The sequence below is a fragment of the Phaseolus vulgaris genome, chromosome 8 (genome assembly GCF_051622355.1).
Source record: "Phaseolus vulgaris cultivar YP4 chromosome 8, ASM5162235v1, whole genome shotgun sequence".
Taxonomy (NCBI): domain Eukaryota; kingdom Viridiplantae; phylum Streptophyta; class Magnoliopsida; order Fabales; family Fabaceae; genus Phaseolus; species Phaseolus vulgaris.
The window spans coordinates 5,149,715-5,170,376 of NC_143505.1; the positions used below are offsets into that span (position 1 = coordinate 5,149,715).

At 32.8% G+C, this 20,662-nt stretch overlaps 2 protein-coding genes across 3 annotated transcripts; both read right to left on the reverse strand.

Annotated features, from left to right (window-relative positions):
* Nucleotides 1-968: 968 nt before the first annotated feature.
* On the reverse strand, nucleotides 969-7,644 carry LOC137824508 (uncharacterized). Its single transcript, XM_068630176.2, has 8 exons — nucleotides 6,808-7,644; nucleotides 5,822-5,913; nucleotides 5,039-5,736; nucleotides 4,263-4,333; nucleotides 3,571-3,660; nucleotides 3,260-3,454; nucleotides 2,102-2,264; nucleotides 969-1,615 (listed from the first exon to the last, which is right to left on the reverse strand). The coding sequence occupies exons 1-8, from the start codon at nucleotides 7,174-7,176 to the stop codon at nucleotides 1,464-1,466; spliced, it is 1,830 nt and encodes a 609-aa protein (XP_068486277.1). The 5' UTR covers nucleotides 7,177-7,644; the 3' UTR covers nucleotides 969-1,463.
* A 4,254-nt stretch (nucleotides 7,645-11,898) lies between these two features.
* On the reverse strand, nucleotides 11,899-19,831 carry LOC137825675 (Membrane insertion protein, OxaA/YidC with tetratricopeptide repeat domain-containing protein). 2 transcript variants are annotated; one of them, XM_068631407.2, is made up of 14 exons: nucleotides 19,354-19,831; nucleotides 19,131-19,237; nucleotides 18,307-18,434; nucleotides 17,035-17,106; nucleotides 15,934-16,035; nucleotides 15,025-15,084; nucleotides 14,723-14,788; nucleotides 14,235-14,282; nucleotides 13,898-14,137; nucleotides 13,743-13,798; nucleotides 13,495-13,612; nucleotides 13,207-13,296; nucleotides 12,298-12,407; nucleotides 11,899-12,194 (listed from the first exon to the last, which is right to left on the reverse strand). In XM_068631407.2, the coding sequence occupies exons 1-14, from the start codon at nucleotides 19,713-19,715 to the stop codon at nucleotides 12,044-12,046; spliced, it is 1,710 nt and encodes a 569-aa protein (XP_068487508.1). In that variant the 5' UTR covers nucleotides 19,716-19,831; the 3' UTR covers nucleotides 11,899-12,043. The 2 variants fall into 2 exon arrangements, with proteins under 2 accessions (XP_068487508.1, XP_090149547.1); XM_090293421.1 differs by lacking the exon at nucleotides 18,307-18,434 and having other exon boundaries at nucleotides 19,354-19,785.
* Between the last annotated feature and the right edge of the window lie 831 nt (nucleotides 19,832-20,662).

Sequence of the window (20,662 nt, forward strand, 5' to 3'; positions counted from 1 at the left end):
ACCAATATGACGATGATAGCCAATTCCATAATGCACTATTTAAAGAATGGTGTATTGGTTCAATATCCTTGCTGTTGGTTTTCTTGTGTACATAGAAATGGTTATTTTGTTGGTTGGTTTGTGAAATTGGATTACTTCCATCCACCCAAAAGGAAAAAAGAGAGTGTTAGGATGCATTTGCTAACACTTTCTTTTCTACACGTTTATTGATTAATGTTTATGTAAGTTTAATTAATTTAAGAATGAAATCTATATATTTAGTTGGTTTAGATGAATTTCACCAAATAGTCTTTCATTTTTTACTGTTTAAATGTTGTTCATTTTCTTCAAATGAGTATTTTTCAGGTCATGGCCATACTATTTGGTTGATAAATCATCATTATTTTCTTTCTTCTATAAATGAGCTTGATCAAGTATCAACGATCTCGACCATTATGTGGTCATATTGGTTTGTTTATTCATTCATTTTAAAACTCTGACGAGTGTTATTTTCCATACTCATGGCATTCTATTGTTTTGGTATTATCCCTTGATACAAGCTATGGCATCTTAAAAGAATGTTCCATTGATTGATGGGAAGGGACAGATAGACACAGCTGTTTGTAGGCCAGCAAAGAATCAAAATTACATTGAGTGATAACGTTAATTTCAATAACATCTAGTTTATCATACTCATTTGCAACTAAAATTCAAAGTGTTTGCTATTAAGTTATTATTTAATTAATATTAATTTCAATTCAAATTGTTATTTTCGATTGATTCAGTTGTAATAATTTCTCTGGTGTAAGTACTTCTATTCAAAACAACTCCTCTTGTGCACTATTATTTATACATTATATGTATGTTTTTTGGTATCAATGAACTATATTCTAAATCATATTTACTTCTAATAGATAAAAATCCATTTCAAACTCACAAATATTCTAGATCTACCGAATATGTATGACTATTTGTTAGAGAATAAAAGATTAAAAAGGACAAAATTATTATCACTCTTGAAGTTATTCTACATATCATAAAATGCAAAAATGAAATTTGTCAAATAAGCCAAGAATTGGTATGTTGTGAAGGACTCAACAATAATGCCTGTAAGAACAAAAGTTCCATGCTACTCTGCTGTGTACAAAACAAATCAATGGCTGTACAAGGTTATGTGAAATGAATATTGACACGGAAATAAGTTAACATGAAAGAACCAAAACCCCTCTTCTCACACAAATGTGAATCACAATCCATAGTCCACACTTAGCAGCTTTGAATGTAGGAAGCAATGTCTGGCCAGGAATTATAGAGTCCATGCAGCGCAGTCTTCCATTTGTATTTTGCAAAGATTTCTCAATCTTTACTCCCATTTGGTCAGTTTTCAATCAAGAATCAACTTCCATTGTAGAATGTCCATGCTTGTAAAAATCGTGGAGCTATCTGACCAACACACTGATAAATACTCTTGTTTACAAAGATACTCAAATTTCCTTGTTATTTACGATAGATGAGGAAGAATTGAGCAGAGACTGTGTAGCTAATAATTTGTCCCTTAGCATGACATTATACTCGTACAAATTTTTCAGATTCTTCTGAATATCGGACAAGTCCATTTCAGAGCCATCCTTAAATTCTGCATAGCATTTTCATAAAAGTTAATGTATGAGAGGTAGCAAAAGCACTAACAATTTTCAAAACCCAGAAATCCAGTGGTTCTCTTAGATCATTGAGTAGCTGTTCAAACAGTAGAAACAAGCTTCATAAAATAACAGATGGTAATAGACACTCGGAAAGGCTATAGAGCAGATAAACAATTTGTATATAAAATTGTAACACATAAATGTTGCATTTATGTTAAGGATTGAAATAGGTTTACAAGTAAGTTATGCATAATATAATAGTATAACTATTTTAATGCAATTCGTGCGCCATGCTATTGTTACAAAAGAGTAGCAAAACCATTAGCAACAGTAAAAGTGAAGCCATGGAAAACATTGATGACGGTGAGAAAGTGGAACTTAGACTAGGTTTCAAATTTTGAAACTTAGTGAAGTAGAAATCAACAAAAATATATCACCTAATAATTAGTAAGCTGTGATGAACTCAATTTAATTTGTACCTAGTGAAGGTGGAGGAGGAATGAAGTTGTCATCAATAATAGAAGATTCTTGAGGTTGAGATTGAGGGGGATCCTTGCATGGACCAACATTCTGCTGCTTTCCCATATTTTCTGAATGCAGTTTGGAATCGTTAGTGGATCCAAGCGGTTTGCAGGTCACTGACTGGAATACAAAACATATGAAAATTAAAAAATGATCATGTTCAGTAGAAAAACTAGCTAAAAGACAATCATGTTAACTACATAGCTTTGACTACATATAACATACATAGATGACATGTGGAATGAGAGGAGTCTTTCCATGAGCTGAGATGATAGCAGCAACATATTTTGACAAATGGATACTACTGAAAACAGTGTATTAGTCTGGAATCTAAAACATAATTTATGTGACTTTTTAAGAAATCTTGATTACTACAATCCAATGGCAATGGGAAAGATTCACTCCTCTTGGCTCATGGTAACCACTCCTTACATATGATGCAATCCCCGGCATAAAAATATTACATCGGGCACTAGTATATCACCTCAGCCGCTTAAGTTCTTAGGAGTAACTACAAATCGAAAGAGGGGAAGAGAGATACCTCATAATCTAATGGTGTAACCCAACAAAAGGACACAAAAAGGTAAACCAACTAAAGTTTTACAAGATATCAACTTGGTGTGCTACCTTCATGCTACCCATGGACCTAGATGGTTCCCAAATTCATCATAGAAATAGTGAAAGCAGTTGGCGAATAATTACTTTGTAAGCAAACCCAGAAGCCAAGAAGTAATACTTTGGCAGGTACAATCAGCCAACATATATCTTAAATTATAGTAACATTGTGATTTACCAAATGAAGAGCCAAAAGTGCAGCAGAGTGGCCTTTTATTACAAAAAATTTAGTATTAGATTACATTTAATGACAAACATGTGTACCCTAATAATAATAATAATGCAATATTTTCAGCTTAAAGAGAGGAAACGGAAAGAATACAATGCAGGTTCATTTGATCACTTCTAGAGATCGGACTTTTAGACACTAACCAATATCAATTGCATTAGACTTACCAAAAAGTGCAGGTGACATCAATAATAATGAGCATTAGAAAACCAAAAAAGAAGGATCCAGTTTAGAAATTAAAGCGCACGGATGTGCAATGTAAAAGCATTACCTTGTTGGAAGGTAAGCTAGGTTTCTTGTTAAAGCTTATAGAATCTCTTCTGCTTTTCAGCCTTCGTTTATTTGATGAACCACTACCACGAACTGAATGCAACATACATCCACCACAATCTGTTTCCTTTCCGGTGCCATTTTTCTTGTCTTCTAGTGCTTTACAGCCAAAGGTGTACATTACATATTTCCTCAGCTGATTAAAAGATGAAATATCAGTAATACCACTCAACAATTAAGATTGAAAATTTTTTTGAAAAGGAAATTAATGCTAAATATACAAGATATTTGAACAAGTTGTAAAGAAATTACTTTGTCCCAATGCTCTTGAGCCTTACGCCTATTTCTAATTCTCCTCAAAATGCTATCTTCATTTCTGAGTTTCTTTACCCTATACTCACACTAATTCAATAGAAGGTTAGAACAATATGGAATGTAAGTATGAAGAAGCTATGATGTAATAAGGCTACAACTAGTGAAAATCCACAATGATCAAATATCAGGGATGTGTTGTTAGAAAAATCTCAAGAATGCTCACAGTCTTCAAGAAAATAATAACGTCAATTGTAAAAAGTAAACACCTTCCAAAGAAATAATAAAATAGAATAATAGTGCTCCTTCAATTCTTCCTCATTCAACAAATTAAGTTTATTTGACTTTTCAATTTATTTGAAGAGAATAGATGAAAAAGAAGCAGGAAAAAACTACCATACATCTATTGCACGGTTGATAGTAGCACTGTCTAGCTGAATTGCATTGAAATGTGCAATTTTAACTACCATACACACCAATAAATTAGAAATTACACTATTCACAAAGCCTAATAAGTGGCACCAACTATGGTAGTTTTAAATGCTGATGTTATGTTGTTGAATGCATAATTCAATCTCAGCCTGGATCTACATTCTACAACATAAAATATCAAGTCCTAAATGTGCAGCATAAAGTTTGAAATATGAAGGAATCATAACTGAATAATATTAAGAAAGGAATAAGAAGGGAACCTGTATCAACAGGTAGAAAAAGATGCCTATGCTAATACAATACAAGCCACCAAGGTCAGCAAGGAAGCTCACTGCACATGAAAGCAAAAAAAGATGGAATTATAAATAGTGTGAATCAACCACAGTTATGACCGCAAACAGGTTAGCGAAGATATTTTTTGCTAAGATCCCACATTGGATGGTATATGATCAAAGTACTTCTTGTAATGACTTTGGTTGAGTTAGGTTGCTCAATCTATTCTCAATTGTAATAGTCTCCGAAATACTTAATTCATGACAGTTTTTTTGTAACAACGACGCAGCATATTTCAAATGAAAACTTGGGGTTACATAACTTGTTTAACTATTTCTAAGTAACCTACTATTTTTTATCTACAAATTTTGATTAGGCCTAAACCAGCACAAAACATAGAGCTTATGAGTTTGAGAAGTTGATAATTAATAATTCAGATTGTAGATATAGTTATTCTCATTTTAGAATTGAGATTTGGAATGCAAAGAATTAATTATTCAAGGATCCGGTGGTTGAACTTGACAGTATAGCATCTGATAGTATCTAGTTTGTGAATGAAAGACCTTAGAACCTTGACTACAAATGAGATAATGCCACTCAGGAATGGAAGAAAGTAGCTAACAGTGAAGCCAAAATCAATATTACATGAAAAAAGTGCAATTTGGGCACTGCAAAGAGGAAAAGAAAGGAAGCCAAGAACTAATATAATGGAATAATTGCAGAGATATAGCTTGTATATACAGCACGCACAAAGGACACTTACCAGGACCCAAAATATTCTCTCTATCGATTTCCACGACATAATCAGAGAGGAAATTGATAAACAATGTAGTGTTGATCAGTCCATCAGCAGAACTTTCAAGGGATGCTCGAAGCTCATTTGTATCACGAGAAACTGAACCTGGGAGGAACTCGTGAAATAAAGGCTGTATGAGCTTTAGCTCATGTAAATTATGGTATATTCGAGGGAACAAATTGAATTTCAAAATATTTGATAAGTTTCCTCTGAATGTAACCGGGCTATCATTAAAATCACTTCCATTCTTTAGTGTTCCACTAACAAAACTCAAATGTTTCTTTGCAATATCCATTGAAGTGAGTTTGAACTCAAAACCAACAGCAGTGGCAGGATTGTTAGGCAGATCAACAAACTGCCATGAAATATACATATGATCATAGTGGACCTTGCAGTTTTTACACTTTAAGACTATGGTTGGCCCTGTGCTTGAGTTGTAACAACTGTAGTTTGCTAAAGTAGACAGAGAAACAACTCTTTCGTCGATAGAGCCAGGATCCCCAGTAACTAAATTTCCCAGATTCCGTAGATTTGCACAACTCATACTAGAGACAGTTGTTATATTGAACTCCATGTCATTGATAAAAGAGGCTAACTCCGGTCCATTTGTTGCTCTTATATTGTGGACCTCAATTGATCTCTTTGATATGATCTGGTACAGCAACCTGATAGAAGATTGAGTCAAAAGGGATACATGACCAAGCAAAAAGAAAAATGTGTAATAAGGCTAAGTAAGCACTGGAGACTCACGTAGCAAATAATCCAATAAATAGTATCCAACTTGCTATGGAGAAAGCTCCACCAAGTTCTGTTTTGCGTTTGGTGACCACTTTCTGATCATCCTACATGAAAAAAAAAAAAACAGCACCCCATAAAGCATTTTTCATACACAAAGTTAATAACAATATGCCTATGGTTTTGTGTCCCATTGATAGGTAGAATATAATAGTGTCAAAAGGATAATAACTCATCGCACTAGAACAACATGTAACAGTCAGATGGTTAACAAGGCATTGCCTGTGCTGCAATGCTCATTCTTCAGTAACAGCTGCAAGCAGTCGTAACTCTTGAACAAAAAATTGCTAGCTATACACGTGAACCATACAGATGCATTTTTTTTTATGCCAGCAACTAAGAAACGTGAATCCAGCAATAAAAAAACAATTAGAAAAGCCTAAAATCATAGATACCCTTTTCAAGTTGTTCTTCAATCAGAATTATAATTAACATTACAAAGCAAAATAATAAAGATTTGCATTAACAATTAGTATAATTAATAAAAATCTACATTAGTGCAATTTTGGTTAGCATACTTCGAATTGAGCTATTTTAGTCCAAAAAAATTTCTCAATGCTAAGATCAGGTCCTTCCGTTTTTATATCCAAAATTTGTTAACACCAGTAATTTTATTAGAATTTTGCATTATTTTTCAAAAATATACTAACAAGTGAAAGGTTTTTTTTTGCATGACATTGATTAGTAACACATCAGCCGGTCGATTAACTAAGAGATTATTAATATCAATAAATTTCTTTAAATTGAGTATAAATTCCTTAAATTATTTCACCAAAACAAAACTCTAAATTCTAACAACAATGTCATAAATATCTAAGCAGCTGCATTTTAATTTTATCCTTAAAACAGGACAAATATGGATGAAATTGGATTGCAAGCTAAAGCACAACCACAATTCACAAAACCAGATAACAGAAGAAAGAAAACAAGCCAAAACTAACCAGCCAGTGTCTGGTGGCAAAGCAAATATCCATCCTACTGATCCACCACCTGATGTTGAACCAAACGTTCCTTCCATCACCGAGCTTCGTGAACCTCAGAAAGAAGCAGAAAAGAAGCCACGAGAGGAGCATCACAACCGTGGCTTCCAAGAACACAGCCTGCGACTGCGTGAACTTCTTGATGGTGTCGAAGGCGAAGAGCGTCTCGGGTAAGCTGAGCGCGTAGTAGTCGACACCGGAGTCCGTGGCGATGGTGGAGTTCCCCTCAAAGAGCACGCACGTGTTCCTGACGCGCTGGAGCACGTGGCCGGGGAGGCACGCGCAGAGGGTGGTGTTATAGGTGACGGAGTTCGCGGGGCACGACGCCATGGGAGCTGAAGAACCCCAGATCAAGTGAAGGTAAAGTTTTATTCTTTACTCGATTCCGCGAGTGACCCAGTAGAGGAAAATGCGAAAAGAGTTCAGCTTTTAGGAGAATTCGCGTATAGAGAGAGGAAACGTGAAATGGGTCGGATCCTCTTTGGATGATTGGACTGCAACGGTGAATAACAGAGTGGAAAGATGAGACAGCACGTAACAGAGGAAAACAGAACAGAAAAACAGAGGAACAGAGTTAAAGAAATAAATAAGAAATGCTTTTCTTGTCTTGGTTTCTTCGAGATGAAGCAGTGCGTATGGTATGTGTTGTGGTGAGAAAGAAGAAAAGAATTTAATATTGTGGTGTTTGCTTTTAAGCTGGGTTTTGTTTTGTAGATAAATGTTGGTTTTGTTGTTGTTGGTGTGTGCTTGGTATTGGTTTATGGACTTTTTTTTGGAATGAGTTGAATTGAATTTGTGTTTACATCACTCAAAATTAAGTGGGACACTGTTGAATTAATGTTATGGACCAGGAAAACAATGTGTTTGGTAGTGAAAATTTCTTGAAATGGAGGAAAATATTGAGTATTTGTTGGACTTTCTTTTCTTTCACTAAATAGTGAAAAATAGTATATTTATATTTTTCTTGCCTCCAGCCAATGCATATAGATAAAAAAAATTGAGAATGAGAAAGAAGTAAGGTTGATTCTATAAATATTCTAGATCCTTCAAGAGAACAACATTTTAGGGAGAGATGAAAGAATTTAAATGTAATCAAATTTCAAATGGAACATTAATTTTATTGTTAACTAAAGAGATGTATAAACTACAGAAAAGTTTTTTTTTCTTATCGGCATAAACTACATAATAGTGATGTGTATATAAGAATTGAAATCAAAATGCAACACTATACCCTGATAAAGATTTATGTCATCATAAAAATTTAGTTTCATAATAAAATAACTAAGTTATATCATCCATACTAATTTTTCATGATGAATTTAAATCTATACATGTTATGTTTATGGAAGCGATTGTCAATAAACAAATTTAAGGTTAATCCATAAATGTTACAAAATATTTAATGCATACAAATTTTGGAATAAAGATACTTATTTAATATTTTATTAGTAGGAGTGAATTATATTATTAGAAAGGTAAATGTTATAAATACGAAATATTTATTGATTTTGATAATGATTGATATTTATAGAAAAAAAAATCGATTAATCATCTTTATTGGATTATTTTAACTCAGTTACTTTATTTCATTTCTAATAGAAAGTCTTAATCAAAGATAAATATTTATACTTGCAACTTATTGGTAAATTTCAAAGATTTAACTTTATATGGGTAAACAAAATTTAAAAAATTATATGGGTTTAATATTTTAGCAATTACACAAGGTTTTACTTATTGTAAATGAATGCATATGTAGATTAGGGGACATTTAATAAAAGTTTTTTTTTTCATATGCAAGAAGCACCTACTTGGAATATTTCTACAAGTTTTCTAAACAATGGAAGAATAATGCATTTTTTTTATTAAAATCTTGAATTGATTATTATATTAGATAATTTAATAAGAGTAAATTTGGTTTTTATTCAAATTTTCATTTCAAGGGAGGAAATACTATTATTACATTAAAAAATGTTTTTGTAGAAAATTTGACGAAAACAACATTTTCAAAAAACACTTTTTAAGTTAATATTCTGTTTCTTCTTTTTATGCATTTTTTTATGTTGTTTTACAAGATAAGAATATGATAAATTCTCTTGTTTTTTTATAAAATAGTTACACAATTTATATTTTATCTCTATCTCGCGTGAAAATTATTTATTCCGTTCCTTTGTTACTTTTAAGGTTGTTTTTACTCAAGGAAAATATTTAATTTTTCTACTTCTATTGCCGTTTTAAGTAAGTTGTTTATTATATCTCTATCAATCTTGTTATTTCTATGTACATTTACATGTTATTACATTTTTCTCTCTTTGTTAGCATAACTAGCTTTTTTCTCTCCATATATAAATTAAATATATAATTAGAAAAAAATAGTAATATTATCATGAAATTTAAAATTACATTTTGTTAAAAAAACAAAGGGAATAGATAGTAGAAGACATGTAATAATATTTTGACGCTGATAAAAATAATAATAATATTTTGATAAAAAGAGTAATTAATATAATCTTGAATTTCATAGATAACAAATAACTAGAAATAAAATTTCTCAAAAAAAAATCATACAAAAAAAATTAAATGTAAAAGATATAAAAACGTTTTTTTTTTCAATTTCAAATTTCGAAAACTAAAAGCTTCCCATGTCCTAATCTCCCTTAGTTTTAGTTTGAAAAAAGACAAGCAAAGCCATAAGCAATTTGCCAAATATCATTTAAGGATATTAGGTACCATTTAATAACCAAGAATTACAACGACCAAATGGCTTTATTTGAAGTAGAAATTTATATTGTTTTTGTTGTTATTAAATATAAAATTTGTCTACAATCCTGGTTGAATAGCAAATATATTTGTTGTATTAATTGAATTGTTTTAAGAAAATTAAAAAATATAATAAATGAGACATAATATTATTAAGATTTTCTTTTCTGCAAGAACAAATATAAAGAACAAAAATTAGAAGTTCACAAATTTTAAAATACAATGTCAAATAATAATTACATAAATATTAAGTAATTATAGACGAGAATAAACAAATACACAATTAAAATTCGCTTAAAAATTACAATATTTTTTTAAAATGTTGATAAAGAAATTATCGGGAGAATTTGAGTGATTGAATTGAATCATTGAAAGAAAATGAAAATTTACAAAAGATTTTTTTTGTAAATGAAATCAGTTTCGGGACAAAAGTTAACCGTAAAAATAAGTCTTATAGATTATTTACTAAATTAAAGATGTTCTAATAATTTAAAATTGAAATAAAACAATAAATATTATATATTATTTACTAAACTAAAAATGTTCTAATAATTTAAAATTAAGATAAATATGAGAATAAAAATAAGCCATAGATATACAACACATCCCTTTCTTTGACTCAAAATCAGATATTACTTGTAATCATATTCATACATAATTAGTATAAATACTTAGTGTTAAGATTAAGACAAATTTGAACTATAAGTGTGAGTTTATTTTTTATCCTTAGATTTTTATTTTCCTCCTTTTTTTTTATCATATCTCGATATTCAAATAATGACACTTCATCATTAAATGTTTAATTGTGTCAGACTTATATTAATGTAGTTAATAAATGTTAAATTGAGTGGTTGATGTGCTAACTAAATTCAAAGGCAATAAATGAAAGAATTTAAGTACTTAGGGGAGAATTAGACCTAGATTGGTCTTCCTTTTTTAGATCTAAAATTTCCTTACTAATTCTAAATTAATCTGTTTGAAATATAAAAATAATAATTATAATCCATATTTAATAATTATTTAAGCTTCATATTTCTCTGATTTTGTCGTTGAGTTAGTTAAAAAGACTTTTTAAGTCATTTTTTTTATCTTGATATATTTTTTATTCGTAAACACGATTAAATAGACTCTTAAGATTTCATCGAAAACTAATCTAACTCGAGGCTAACATTATGAGTAAAGTCTAACCTTTTTTTTTATATAACTTCAGAAGTTATTTGCAAATCACAAGTTATGAGACGAATGCACAATGTTTTTTACAATTTCTCACCAACTACTCTAATTTTAAAATCACACCAGTTTTTCACTCATAATTAATAGTAAAGTTAGCTTTTGCTTTTACGGTATGTTAAGACTATTCCTAATTTTGTTTCTCTAAAACTTTTTTCTTCTATATTTGGTGACAATTTCTTGACCAAAATATTTTATGTCCCATGTGTGTTTTTATCAGGGATTTTTTTAAATTTTTCTTAAAACTTACAATATAAGAGAACTTATAAAATATTTTCATTTTACTACTTTTTAAAAAAATACTTTTCAGTTAAACATTTTGAAATTTTACAAATTTTTTTCATCCCCATATATATAATCTCAAACATAAATTGAGGATCTCGTAAGAAGTAAGAAATAAATTCAAGGATCTCGTAAGAAGTAAGAAATAAATTCAAGTATAACTCAACTTTGTAAAATAAATTTATACTTGAGATGTCCAAATAAAGTACATTAACAATGATACAGAAATCAAGGGTAAAGAAGCAACAAAATAAGAACCGCCCAACATTCCAAATCAAGAATGAAAACAAAATCAAAGATGAACAATTGAAGGTGATGAGAAAGAACCACCATTTGGTTTGACACAAACTTAATGAACCGAAACTAAAGGGGGAAGGTCTGCTCTATATGTAGCATGGAGGACCATAACACCGAAGAGCATGTTTATGCTATAAATGTTTGGTTCTTGGAAAGCTTGGCTTACTCATGACTGCCACTAAAGCCTCCCAACTTGGATTCAACCATTAGTGCAGGTGAATCACCACTGCTTCTTAATATGTTGGCTAAGTTCCCATTATCAGAACCATCAGAACTTGTATGATGGTTGATATATTGCTGGAATAATATTACTTCTCAATTGGACATCTTCGAATCCTTCTTTGTTATAATTTTAAATTCTCAGATTACCACCACTTAGTAACATCAAGAATTAAGTAGCTGTTCGCTCATAATTTCAAGGACTAAATTTGAATTTTTAAAAACTATAAGGACTATGAAGGATAGGACTAATGTGACGCATTGCTCTTTAAATGAAGAAACAAATTTTCTATAAATAATTGTGTAATAAAAGAATATCAATTCAAAATTGTAAACCAACATGGCAACTGACAGGTAAATCTTTATTGTTCTGACATTTAATAAATACAGACGTCAGAATAAAATTTTGAAATTAGTAATCTCTCCTGCTACGGGCAAGATCACTCGCAATATCATTATCTTGTTCACACTGATCCAAGAATCTTTTATAAGCAGGTTTATGAACAACAACAAGACGTAGGTATTTCGCAGCTTCGGCCTTTTGTCCCGCATCAAAAAGAGTGCTACATACCCAACAAATCAAATCCAATGAGCAAGATGCAAATAGCAGTGTTAGAAGAGGAAATTTCATCACTAAAAAACTAAGGTAGTTAACCTAAATTGTACCTGGCAAGCAACAGTAACCCATCAAAATAATAGCCTTTGCTTGTAGGATCTTCTGGCTCCTCCATATTTGCTATTCTTTCAAAGTGTGCCCGTCCTTCGTCCCTCTTACCCTGAAGTACGGTAAATTGAAGAAAAATGAATATCACAGCGAATCCTATTGAAAATCTAGAAGCTTCTAAAAATTCTCAGGCTTATTGCCTGCCAATAGTTAGATATAGCCTGACAGTTAGTCGGCCAGGTCAACACCAAAACAACAATCAAATACCCCAATCGTTGTAGGGAGGAGAAATACCCAAATATCCCAATTCAAAAGCAATACGCGCCTCCAATTCCTCACAGGTAGTATTTAACCTGGTACACGCACAGTGTACGTGAAACATTGGATAAATTATTGATTTCTAGATCCTTCTTAATTGTTTTCCTACAACTTTTCTCAGTCTCTCGCTGCCTCTACCGACTTCAGGTATTTTCCACACAAGTCATTTTAACAACAGGTGCTACAACAATTATTTCCCTAGTGCATTCAATTCTTATCCTATCTCTTCTGGTATGTTCACTCTACAAAGCAGCATTCCCATCTCAGCTACAGAGTTTATCCTTTTGTTAGCTTTTTATCGCTCGACATTCAATTCCGCAAAATATCACTGTTCTTGTAGTTCCGCTCAAGTCAGACACCAACTATTTCTAAAACACAAACCAACTTACAGAATCTTTTCTTTAGGAGGAATTGAGGTACAATTTTCACTCAGGTAACAAGATAATCAGGATTGGGGTTGGGCATGCAAGACACGCACAAGATGTCTAAATATTCCTCTATCAAATGCATATCCAAACCGTTTTTCAACATATATCCAAAATCCTGTTCAAACAAAAGTTTGCTCGGAGAACAAATTGTAGTATGTGTTTAACCTGTCGTTCACAAGCAACTCCAGCCCACTGGGATGAAAGAATCAAAAGATCCAGTTCTTCCGCATCAGTTGGATATCCAGCAAAAGAAAGCTAATGAAAAATCAGAAAATAATTAGGGTTTGAAGGCACAAACTTAGTGAAATGAGACAAAAAAATTCTGGTAGCAATAAAAATGAAAAAAAAAAATCAATGCAAGACATAATAATTCAGAGGACAGGTATTTGACATAGTAGATAAAACCAGTATAACAAATGAAAAACAACATGGAAGCAACTATGAGTTTCATACTTTCCAAATTGCACGCTCGAAGTACTCAATAGCCTCCTCATTTACATGCTTCAGCAATAGAGTCCGTCCCATCAGAACTAAAGCTCGAACATATTCAGGGTCCTTATCAAGAGCTAGTCTGTACACGCAACTCAATGCAATCCGTTGTCAACCACAGATAAAACTTAAAAATATAAAGGGTCTACTGTCCAATTTTTCCTCCCTAACTCTGAAGAAACTAAAAATGAAAAAAAAAAAAAAAAACTTACTTTAGTAAGGGAATTGCACTTTCTTTATCATTACTGGAAAGAAATGAGACTGCAAGCTGTAAACAATCAAACCATAAAATAATCACATTCTAAATGCCAATCTGATTTTAATGATATATCACACGTCATATATTCTCATGTTCCTATTCACTCACAGCAGTCAGTTCTTTAGGGGACATCTCTTCTATAGGTATTCTACGCCACTTTTCAGTTGAACTCAGAGGACCTTTTTCTGGAGAAACAGCTTCCTTAATAGCTTCTGTTGGAATATTATCTTGTAACCTTGGTGAAGGAGCTGTTTTTGAAGCACCAATTTTCTCAGTGGCTACCTTTTGACTATTCTTGTCTCGTAACCCCAACATTGTAAGGACAGCAGGATGTCTCAGGGCTATTTGCTGCAAAGTTTATTGTTTGTTGGATCAACTTTATGAGTTAGTACAATAGTGGTTCAAACTAAAATAGACTAAAGATGCACAAGGTGTTTCTACTTACCTGAATGAGGGTAAATGAACTATTGGTAACCCAATAGAACTGGCTCCCCTGCGAGAGTATATTAGTGTAGAATGTTATTACAGCCTTCAATATGAGAAAGAATAAGTTTACCATAAAATATAGTTGGCACGGAAAATGAGACATGCAATAGGAATGCAGCAGTGAAGTGATACTTACTAATCTCTTAGATAATTATTACTAAAAATTATAACTGAAAGTTCTGGCTTATCTTTGACCAGGGAAATTAACCTACTAATGTGAGTTCAGAAACTGTGACCACAACATATACAAAAATAAATCATAGGTTTCATCAATTTTCAGCAATCACACCTCCAGTGTCTAAAGATATCTTCCATGTCATGTCATTTAGAAAGAAGATACATCAAGAGTGCAGTTTTATTCATAAAAATACAGTGACTTCTGTATTTTTCTTTTACTTTTATCAGAACTAAAGTCTACAACACACAACACTCAAGGATTAAAGTTACCTGAGGAATGCAAAAGCCCACAAAAGCTAAAGGCACTGTTAGAAAGTCCAAGTATCGCTTATAATACTGCAACAAAAGCATCCCACAGTTAACAATGGGTTTACTTTATTTCAATGCAGTTACTAGAATAAATTCCCTTATGTTGCAACATATAAACAATGTTCTTAAACGGTTAGTAAAATGAAATGAGCAGTTCATATAATATAACAGGAAATGTATAACAATAAATATCCCCACCAGTTTTTCTCAAGAACATGCAATACAATAGTAAGTCATTAGAAGTACAGAGAAGCTATACTCACTTTGGCTAATAAGTCAAAAATACTCCTTGTCTCTGCAACTACAGGTTTCCCAAAGGATATCTGATAAATCAATTAACACAAATTAGTACACATTCTATGCCTGACTCATCCTGGCCTCTTGCAAAACGAAAGAGAGAATTATGGTACAAAAAGTATACACCAAACAAGTGCCAAACAGAAAGCACGAAATCCATCCTACTATACATTAGTCTATGATCTGACTATGTCTTAGCACATGAAATATTTGGGACTGTCTAGTTTAAAAAATTGTTTCTGCTTTCATTTTTCTGTTTCATTTTAGTTACAAAATCACCACTTAGTTTTTATTTTGTTTCTTTCCAAAAAATTGTATAGAAAATAAGGTTTTTCTGTAATTAAAGTGAAAAGAGAAAACACTATCAAAAGCCAAACGACCTTAGTTATTAACCTACTATACTTTATGTTATGTTATTTTATTGTTAACACCATAAAGCCAGGCAATGTAGCTTGTTTAATCAATGATATAAAAAGTTAAAGTTTGATTCATTATTATAAGAAGATAACAGAGTCAGTACGCCAACGATCATTATCAGATTGTGACTCGATAAATCATTTGCCATTAACCAGTTGATTTGGATCCATCAACTTTGCCAGCCACTTTGGTTTTGGTAGGTCAACCTTTGTTATATCAACCGGCCCAAAATATCTAATTTAGACACTAAAATCAACTGCATCCAACCCTTACTAAGAGGGTTTCTGCCACAACAGAATGATACAATGTGATTCATCTATCTAATAAAACAAAATCTGTGTCTTGTTAAAAAGAATCACTCTACATTGGCACAAACATGGGGGTAAGACAACACAAGGTAACTAGAAACATGATTTTCAGGTTATATCCCTTATATATATGGATTCATACTCCATTACCTGAACATTCATGTAGTGCAAACCAGCAATCAGAGAAGGAAAGATGAACCCCGAATAACCATGAGAGAGTTCAGTTAAATTTTGGAACCATAAAGCACCACCCTGCAACATATTTAACAAGTTTAAATGTTCAGCAAGTATGACTTTCTGCGTGCAACAGGAACAACACTCAACACTTCTGTTGAAATTAGAAGATTTTAGGAACAGAGAGAGGATGAGTGAAATTAAATTGATATTAGGTTAAATATATTACAATTGATTTGTTCATAAAACCAAGAGTATGTCATCTTATTTATGTTAATCATAATCTGTTAGAGGTCTCACATTGAGTAGGATAAACTAATTGATGATGTAATTGAGCACTGAGGCTCTACCACTTAAATGGACTAGTCTTTTGAGTTAGACTCTTTTTTTTGTGCCTAAGTCCTAACATTTGGTGTTTTCATTGATAGTTGGATTACAGAAAGGGCTATCTAAAGGCTGAATTAAGGTGCAAATTAATACTAATAAATGAGCGAAGTCGGTCTCAAAGAGAAAAGAGCTACCACTAGGTCAGTATCGATAGAGTGAACTATCGGCCCTTAAAGGGAGTGACAATGTTATGAGTCCCACATTATGTAGGATAAGCTACTTGATGTGGTACTTAAGCCTTGGGGCTCCCACCTAATGGACTAGTCTGTGGGTTGGGCTCTACTCTTGTGCTCAAAGCCTAACATAATCCTAAGAAATGAGGGGAATAAATCATTAGGAAATATGGCAACAAATCCTAGAGAGAAAAAGGAAACGGAAAACTAATCTAAGAGGAATATCTAAGATAGGATAAAATAATTTCATACATTCTAACATTATGATATAGCTTCACTACAGCAATAAATTTTCCAAATGTTAAGTCCATAACTTAGATGACATCATTACAGCTAACTGTTATCATTCTAATCCTTTGTATCCAATTGAACCAGATCTTAATGTGAGATATATTCTCATAATGTAGTTCTATTCGTTCATGGAATGACGTCCATGGAAATTATGTTTAGAAAATATGAAGATACATAAAGCACAAACACAACGTCCAAACAGCCTTTTAATAAGTTGGTGCATTACACAATCAAAACCAGGGTGACCATTCAGTGACATCTTCCTTATGCTAATCATCCACAGGAAAAAGCACGGAACCTGTAGAAAAATAGAAGACCAAAAGTCAAAATTACAATGGAAAGTTTGTGAAGCATTGCTACGATCATGTTACTTTTTCCTTCCATATTTGGCTTATCCTGATTGCTGATTATAAACAAGTCAAATTAGTTTCCACCACTTTCTTTACAGAGGGAGACACTTATCTGAAATTCACTTAACACTAACAGAGGGAGACAAAAACTCAGTAGCAGTGTGCAGTTTATGCAATTATCTGGAGCAAAGGACAGTTAAAGATTGTCTCTTCAGTCTTCTTGATCATTGAATCCTTTAGACAATATTATGTGTCCATGCTGCTACCTTATCTATCAGTTTGTCCCTTCCCTGTTCTGTTAACAGGAATTGAATGAAATAAAAGGAAATATTTTCCTTATACACAAAAGTTAACTAACAGTTGCCAATGAGGGTTTGTCCAACAGACTGTAATTTTCCAGGCAGGTTCAGTATGGCCTGTCCTTGGAATGGGGCAGCTTCCCCTCCAATCAAGCTTTTTTTTACCACAAAATAAAAGCTAACAGTTAATTAATTCAGTTATGATATTAATTACTAAACATAATTCCTTTTAGATCAAATGAACCTCTTTGACAGGTTTCAGATTCCAGCAACTCGTGGATGCTCCCTCTGATATTTAGGAAGGTGAAAACAAGCTCAAATATAAAGAAAGAAGCATCAAAAGTCTTATTGAAAAGCTTGAACTCAGTTACTCACTAATTTTCTTCGGTTTAAGCTGTAAACCTATGTCATAAGGTAATGCCAAAGTCTTCAGGAATAGTAAGTAATAAATTCTAACAACACCATATACCTCCGTAACTTTCTCAAAATGGAAACAAAAACCAAAGCTCTGTCATAAGTCATGAAGAAATTTTTAATTTGTAATTGAACCCTAAAGATTTACTCAAAAAAATATTCTGCTCGGGAGGAGTGGCTGCTTTCTTTTCCTTCTCAGATTTTAGACATCCTTTAATTAGCTAGCATTACATTTTGACTGGCACAAAGTGAGGTTTTCCCACACAACTCATCACACAACATGTGAATTTCTTTCATCCGTATCACAAACAGCTTTCTTAGGTGGTTGCTTTTGGCTGTGATATTATTAGTAAAAGATAATTTGGGGAGAAGAAGGCAAACACATTTGCTGTAGGAGTCATAAGCAATGTTCCCCCATGAAGCTAGATATATCACCTGTACAATGAATGGTACCAGCGGCCACACATAAGAGGGGCATCCGATTGCTTTTCTCTTCTTCCGGAAGAATAGAAACTGACGAATATAACTCTTTCCTGAGAAAGGTGGCGGGAATGGAGGAGGCACTTTAAGAATTGAAAAATATTAATAACAATTTAAGTACATGAACTAGAAGTGGAGAAAAGGAAAAAAGATATCTTTTACACGTAAAATTATAAGGAAGTATCTACTCCCATTTTCCAATCACAAAAAAAAAAAAAACACTTTAAAGATAAAGAACAGTTAGATACACAACAAAATGAAATGATGCATAAACAAACAGGCTTACAAGAGCAAAAACACAATCCATATGCCCATTACACAACATTTGCACACAGTGGTAGCAAAAGGTAGGATAAAAAGTGATCCAGTGCAACAGAAATGAAGAAAAAAGACATTTCAATAACTATAATCAAAGCTAGATTAGAAAATAGTGTTACACGAGTGTAACTTGTATAAGATAACCAAGCAAACAAGCATCCAATGGGAACAGTCAAAACTAACAAAATACTAATAACCTAATTCTAATTTCTAAACAAACATTTGAAGCGCCCAACGGCTTTATTCAACAACAAAGATGAAAGAAGTGATAATGATCAGCTACAGCTGCATCATATCTTCCAAACAAGACACAGATGGATTAACCTAGCAGAACCAGTTTATTCATTTATTTTTTAAGTTTTTGCTTCCAATTAAAATTGAATAATTAGTAAAACTATCCAAATTAAACATACTACCAAAACACGCTATGAACTAATCCGAGTAAGGCATATGATACTCACATTTAGGAAAAAACTCGCCAATCGTTTTCAGCTTGTGTAGTGTTGAGACCAGAGGAAAAAGAATAGCAATTCTGAGAGCTAGAGTAGAAGAAAATATAGTTAACCACCTGAAATTCAACAACTGGATTAACACAAACGTTTCGGTTCAGAGTCCAAAACTGAACAGATAAACAAGTGTTAAGTAATGCATTAGCAACAAGAAAGAAGAGACCTAGAAGCTTACCAGGGAAATCCAGAAAGCTCGTGGAACGAGTCGAGCATCGAAATCAGCTCACGAACGGGGAAAACGGCGTCGTCTTGATCGCCGCCACTGGTATCGGCGATCGCTTTCAGAAGCTCGGAGTTAACCGGCGAGTCGACACCGAACGAGTTCGACTCCAATTCGCGGTCATCGGAAGAGCGAGTAGAGAAAGCGCGCGAGTGGAAAGCGTCGAGAAAGGCAAGGGTTGGAAAGGGAGATAAGGCGGGAGCGGGGAGTGGAGAAGGGAGCTGAGAGGATAGAAGGCGTGGCAGAGATAGGAGGGAGAGGGAGGATGATGAACGCGCTTGGCGGAGGCGAGAAAAGAGCACCGCCGCGGTGGCCATCGGCGGCTGAAGGGAGCACAGCGAGGACTATCGTGTAACCTGGTTGCTACAAAATTCAGTTCCGAGAAATCAAGGAAGCGATTATAATGTGTAAATTTTAGTTACATTGACTGAACACTCAACACACTCTCTAATTGAATTATCAATATTCTAAAATTGGACTAATTTAGCATATGTCATGAAGAGAACTATAATTCATTTTTATTTAAATAAATAATTTACTTTATATACTTATAATCGATTGATTATTCATTTATTTTATATATTTATTAGGTAATTGCACACCTAATTATGGTTTAAGTTTAAACTGATATGAGAGGTTTATACACCTCATTATAGTTTTAGGTCGGAACATGCACACAAGACTTGTACACCTTATTATGGCTTTAGGTAGAGACAAGAACGTGAGGTTTATACACCTCATTACGACTTTAGGTTCGAGCATGCATATGAGGTTTGTACATCTCATTATGAATTTATGCTCGAACATGCATGCTAGACTTCCGCGTCTAGTTTTTTCAAGGAGTTTTAAACAACATAAACACACCATGCACATATAATAAGTTACCACTTGATTACAAAATACTTTACTCATTTTTTATTTAGATTCTTTGATTATGATAAGTCAATCACTTATTGGTTTACATAATTTACTTTATGATGTAAGTTTTTCAATTATTTCTACAAGTCATGTCTCGTTATTGAACAATGTGCATCTTGTGTTTATTTTTGCTTAAGCCATAAAATGAACTTCAAAAGAGAGGAACAAATTGTGTAAAACAAACAATAGTTAATTAAGAGTCAAGTAAGTGCACAATACCACAAATTATATTTAATAAAAAAAATAACAAAATAATAATAATTTTCTTCCACGATCACGTAGTTGACGATTACTTGAGTTTGTTCCACCATCGCTTGAAATCCCTCGTCAAAAGTTTTTTGCTAGT

What these genes read in the sequence shown, in the direction of transcription:
- LOC137824508 (XM_068630176.2), bottom strand. Translation starts at nt 7,176, where the DNA reads ATGGCGTCGTGCCCCGCGAACTCCGTCACCTATAACACCACCCTCTGC. An exon ending in AGAGAATATTTTGGGTCCTG is followed by an intron (nt 4,334 to 5,038) that starts GTAAGTGTCCTT and finishes TTTCATGTGCAG; the next exon opens with TGAGCTTCCTTGCTGACCTT. An exon ending in CTCAAGAGCATTGGGACAAA is followed by an intron (nt 3,455 to 3,570) that starts GTAATTTCTTTA and finishes TCTTTTAATCAG; the next exon opens with CTGAGGAAATATGTAATGTA.
- LOC137825675 (XM_068631407.2), bottom strand. Translation starts at nt 19,715, where the DNA reads ATGGCCACCGCGGCGGTGCTCTTTTCTCGCCTCCGCCAAGCGCGTTCA. An exon ending in AGTGCAATTCCCTTACTAAA is followed by an intron (nt 13,613 to 13,742) that starts GTAAGTTTTTTT and finishes TTGCGTGTACAG; the next exon opens with ACTAGCTCTTGATAAGGACC. An exon ending in GAGTTGCTTGTGAACGACAG is followed by an intron (nt 12,408 to 13,206) that starts GTTAAACACATA and finishes ACCGTACTTCAG; the next exon opens with GGTAAGAGGGACGAAGGACG.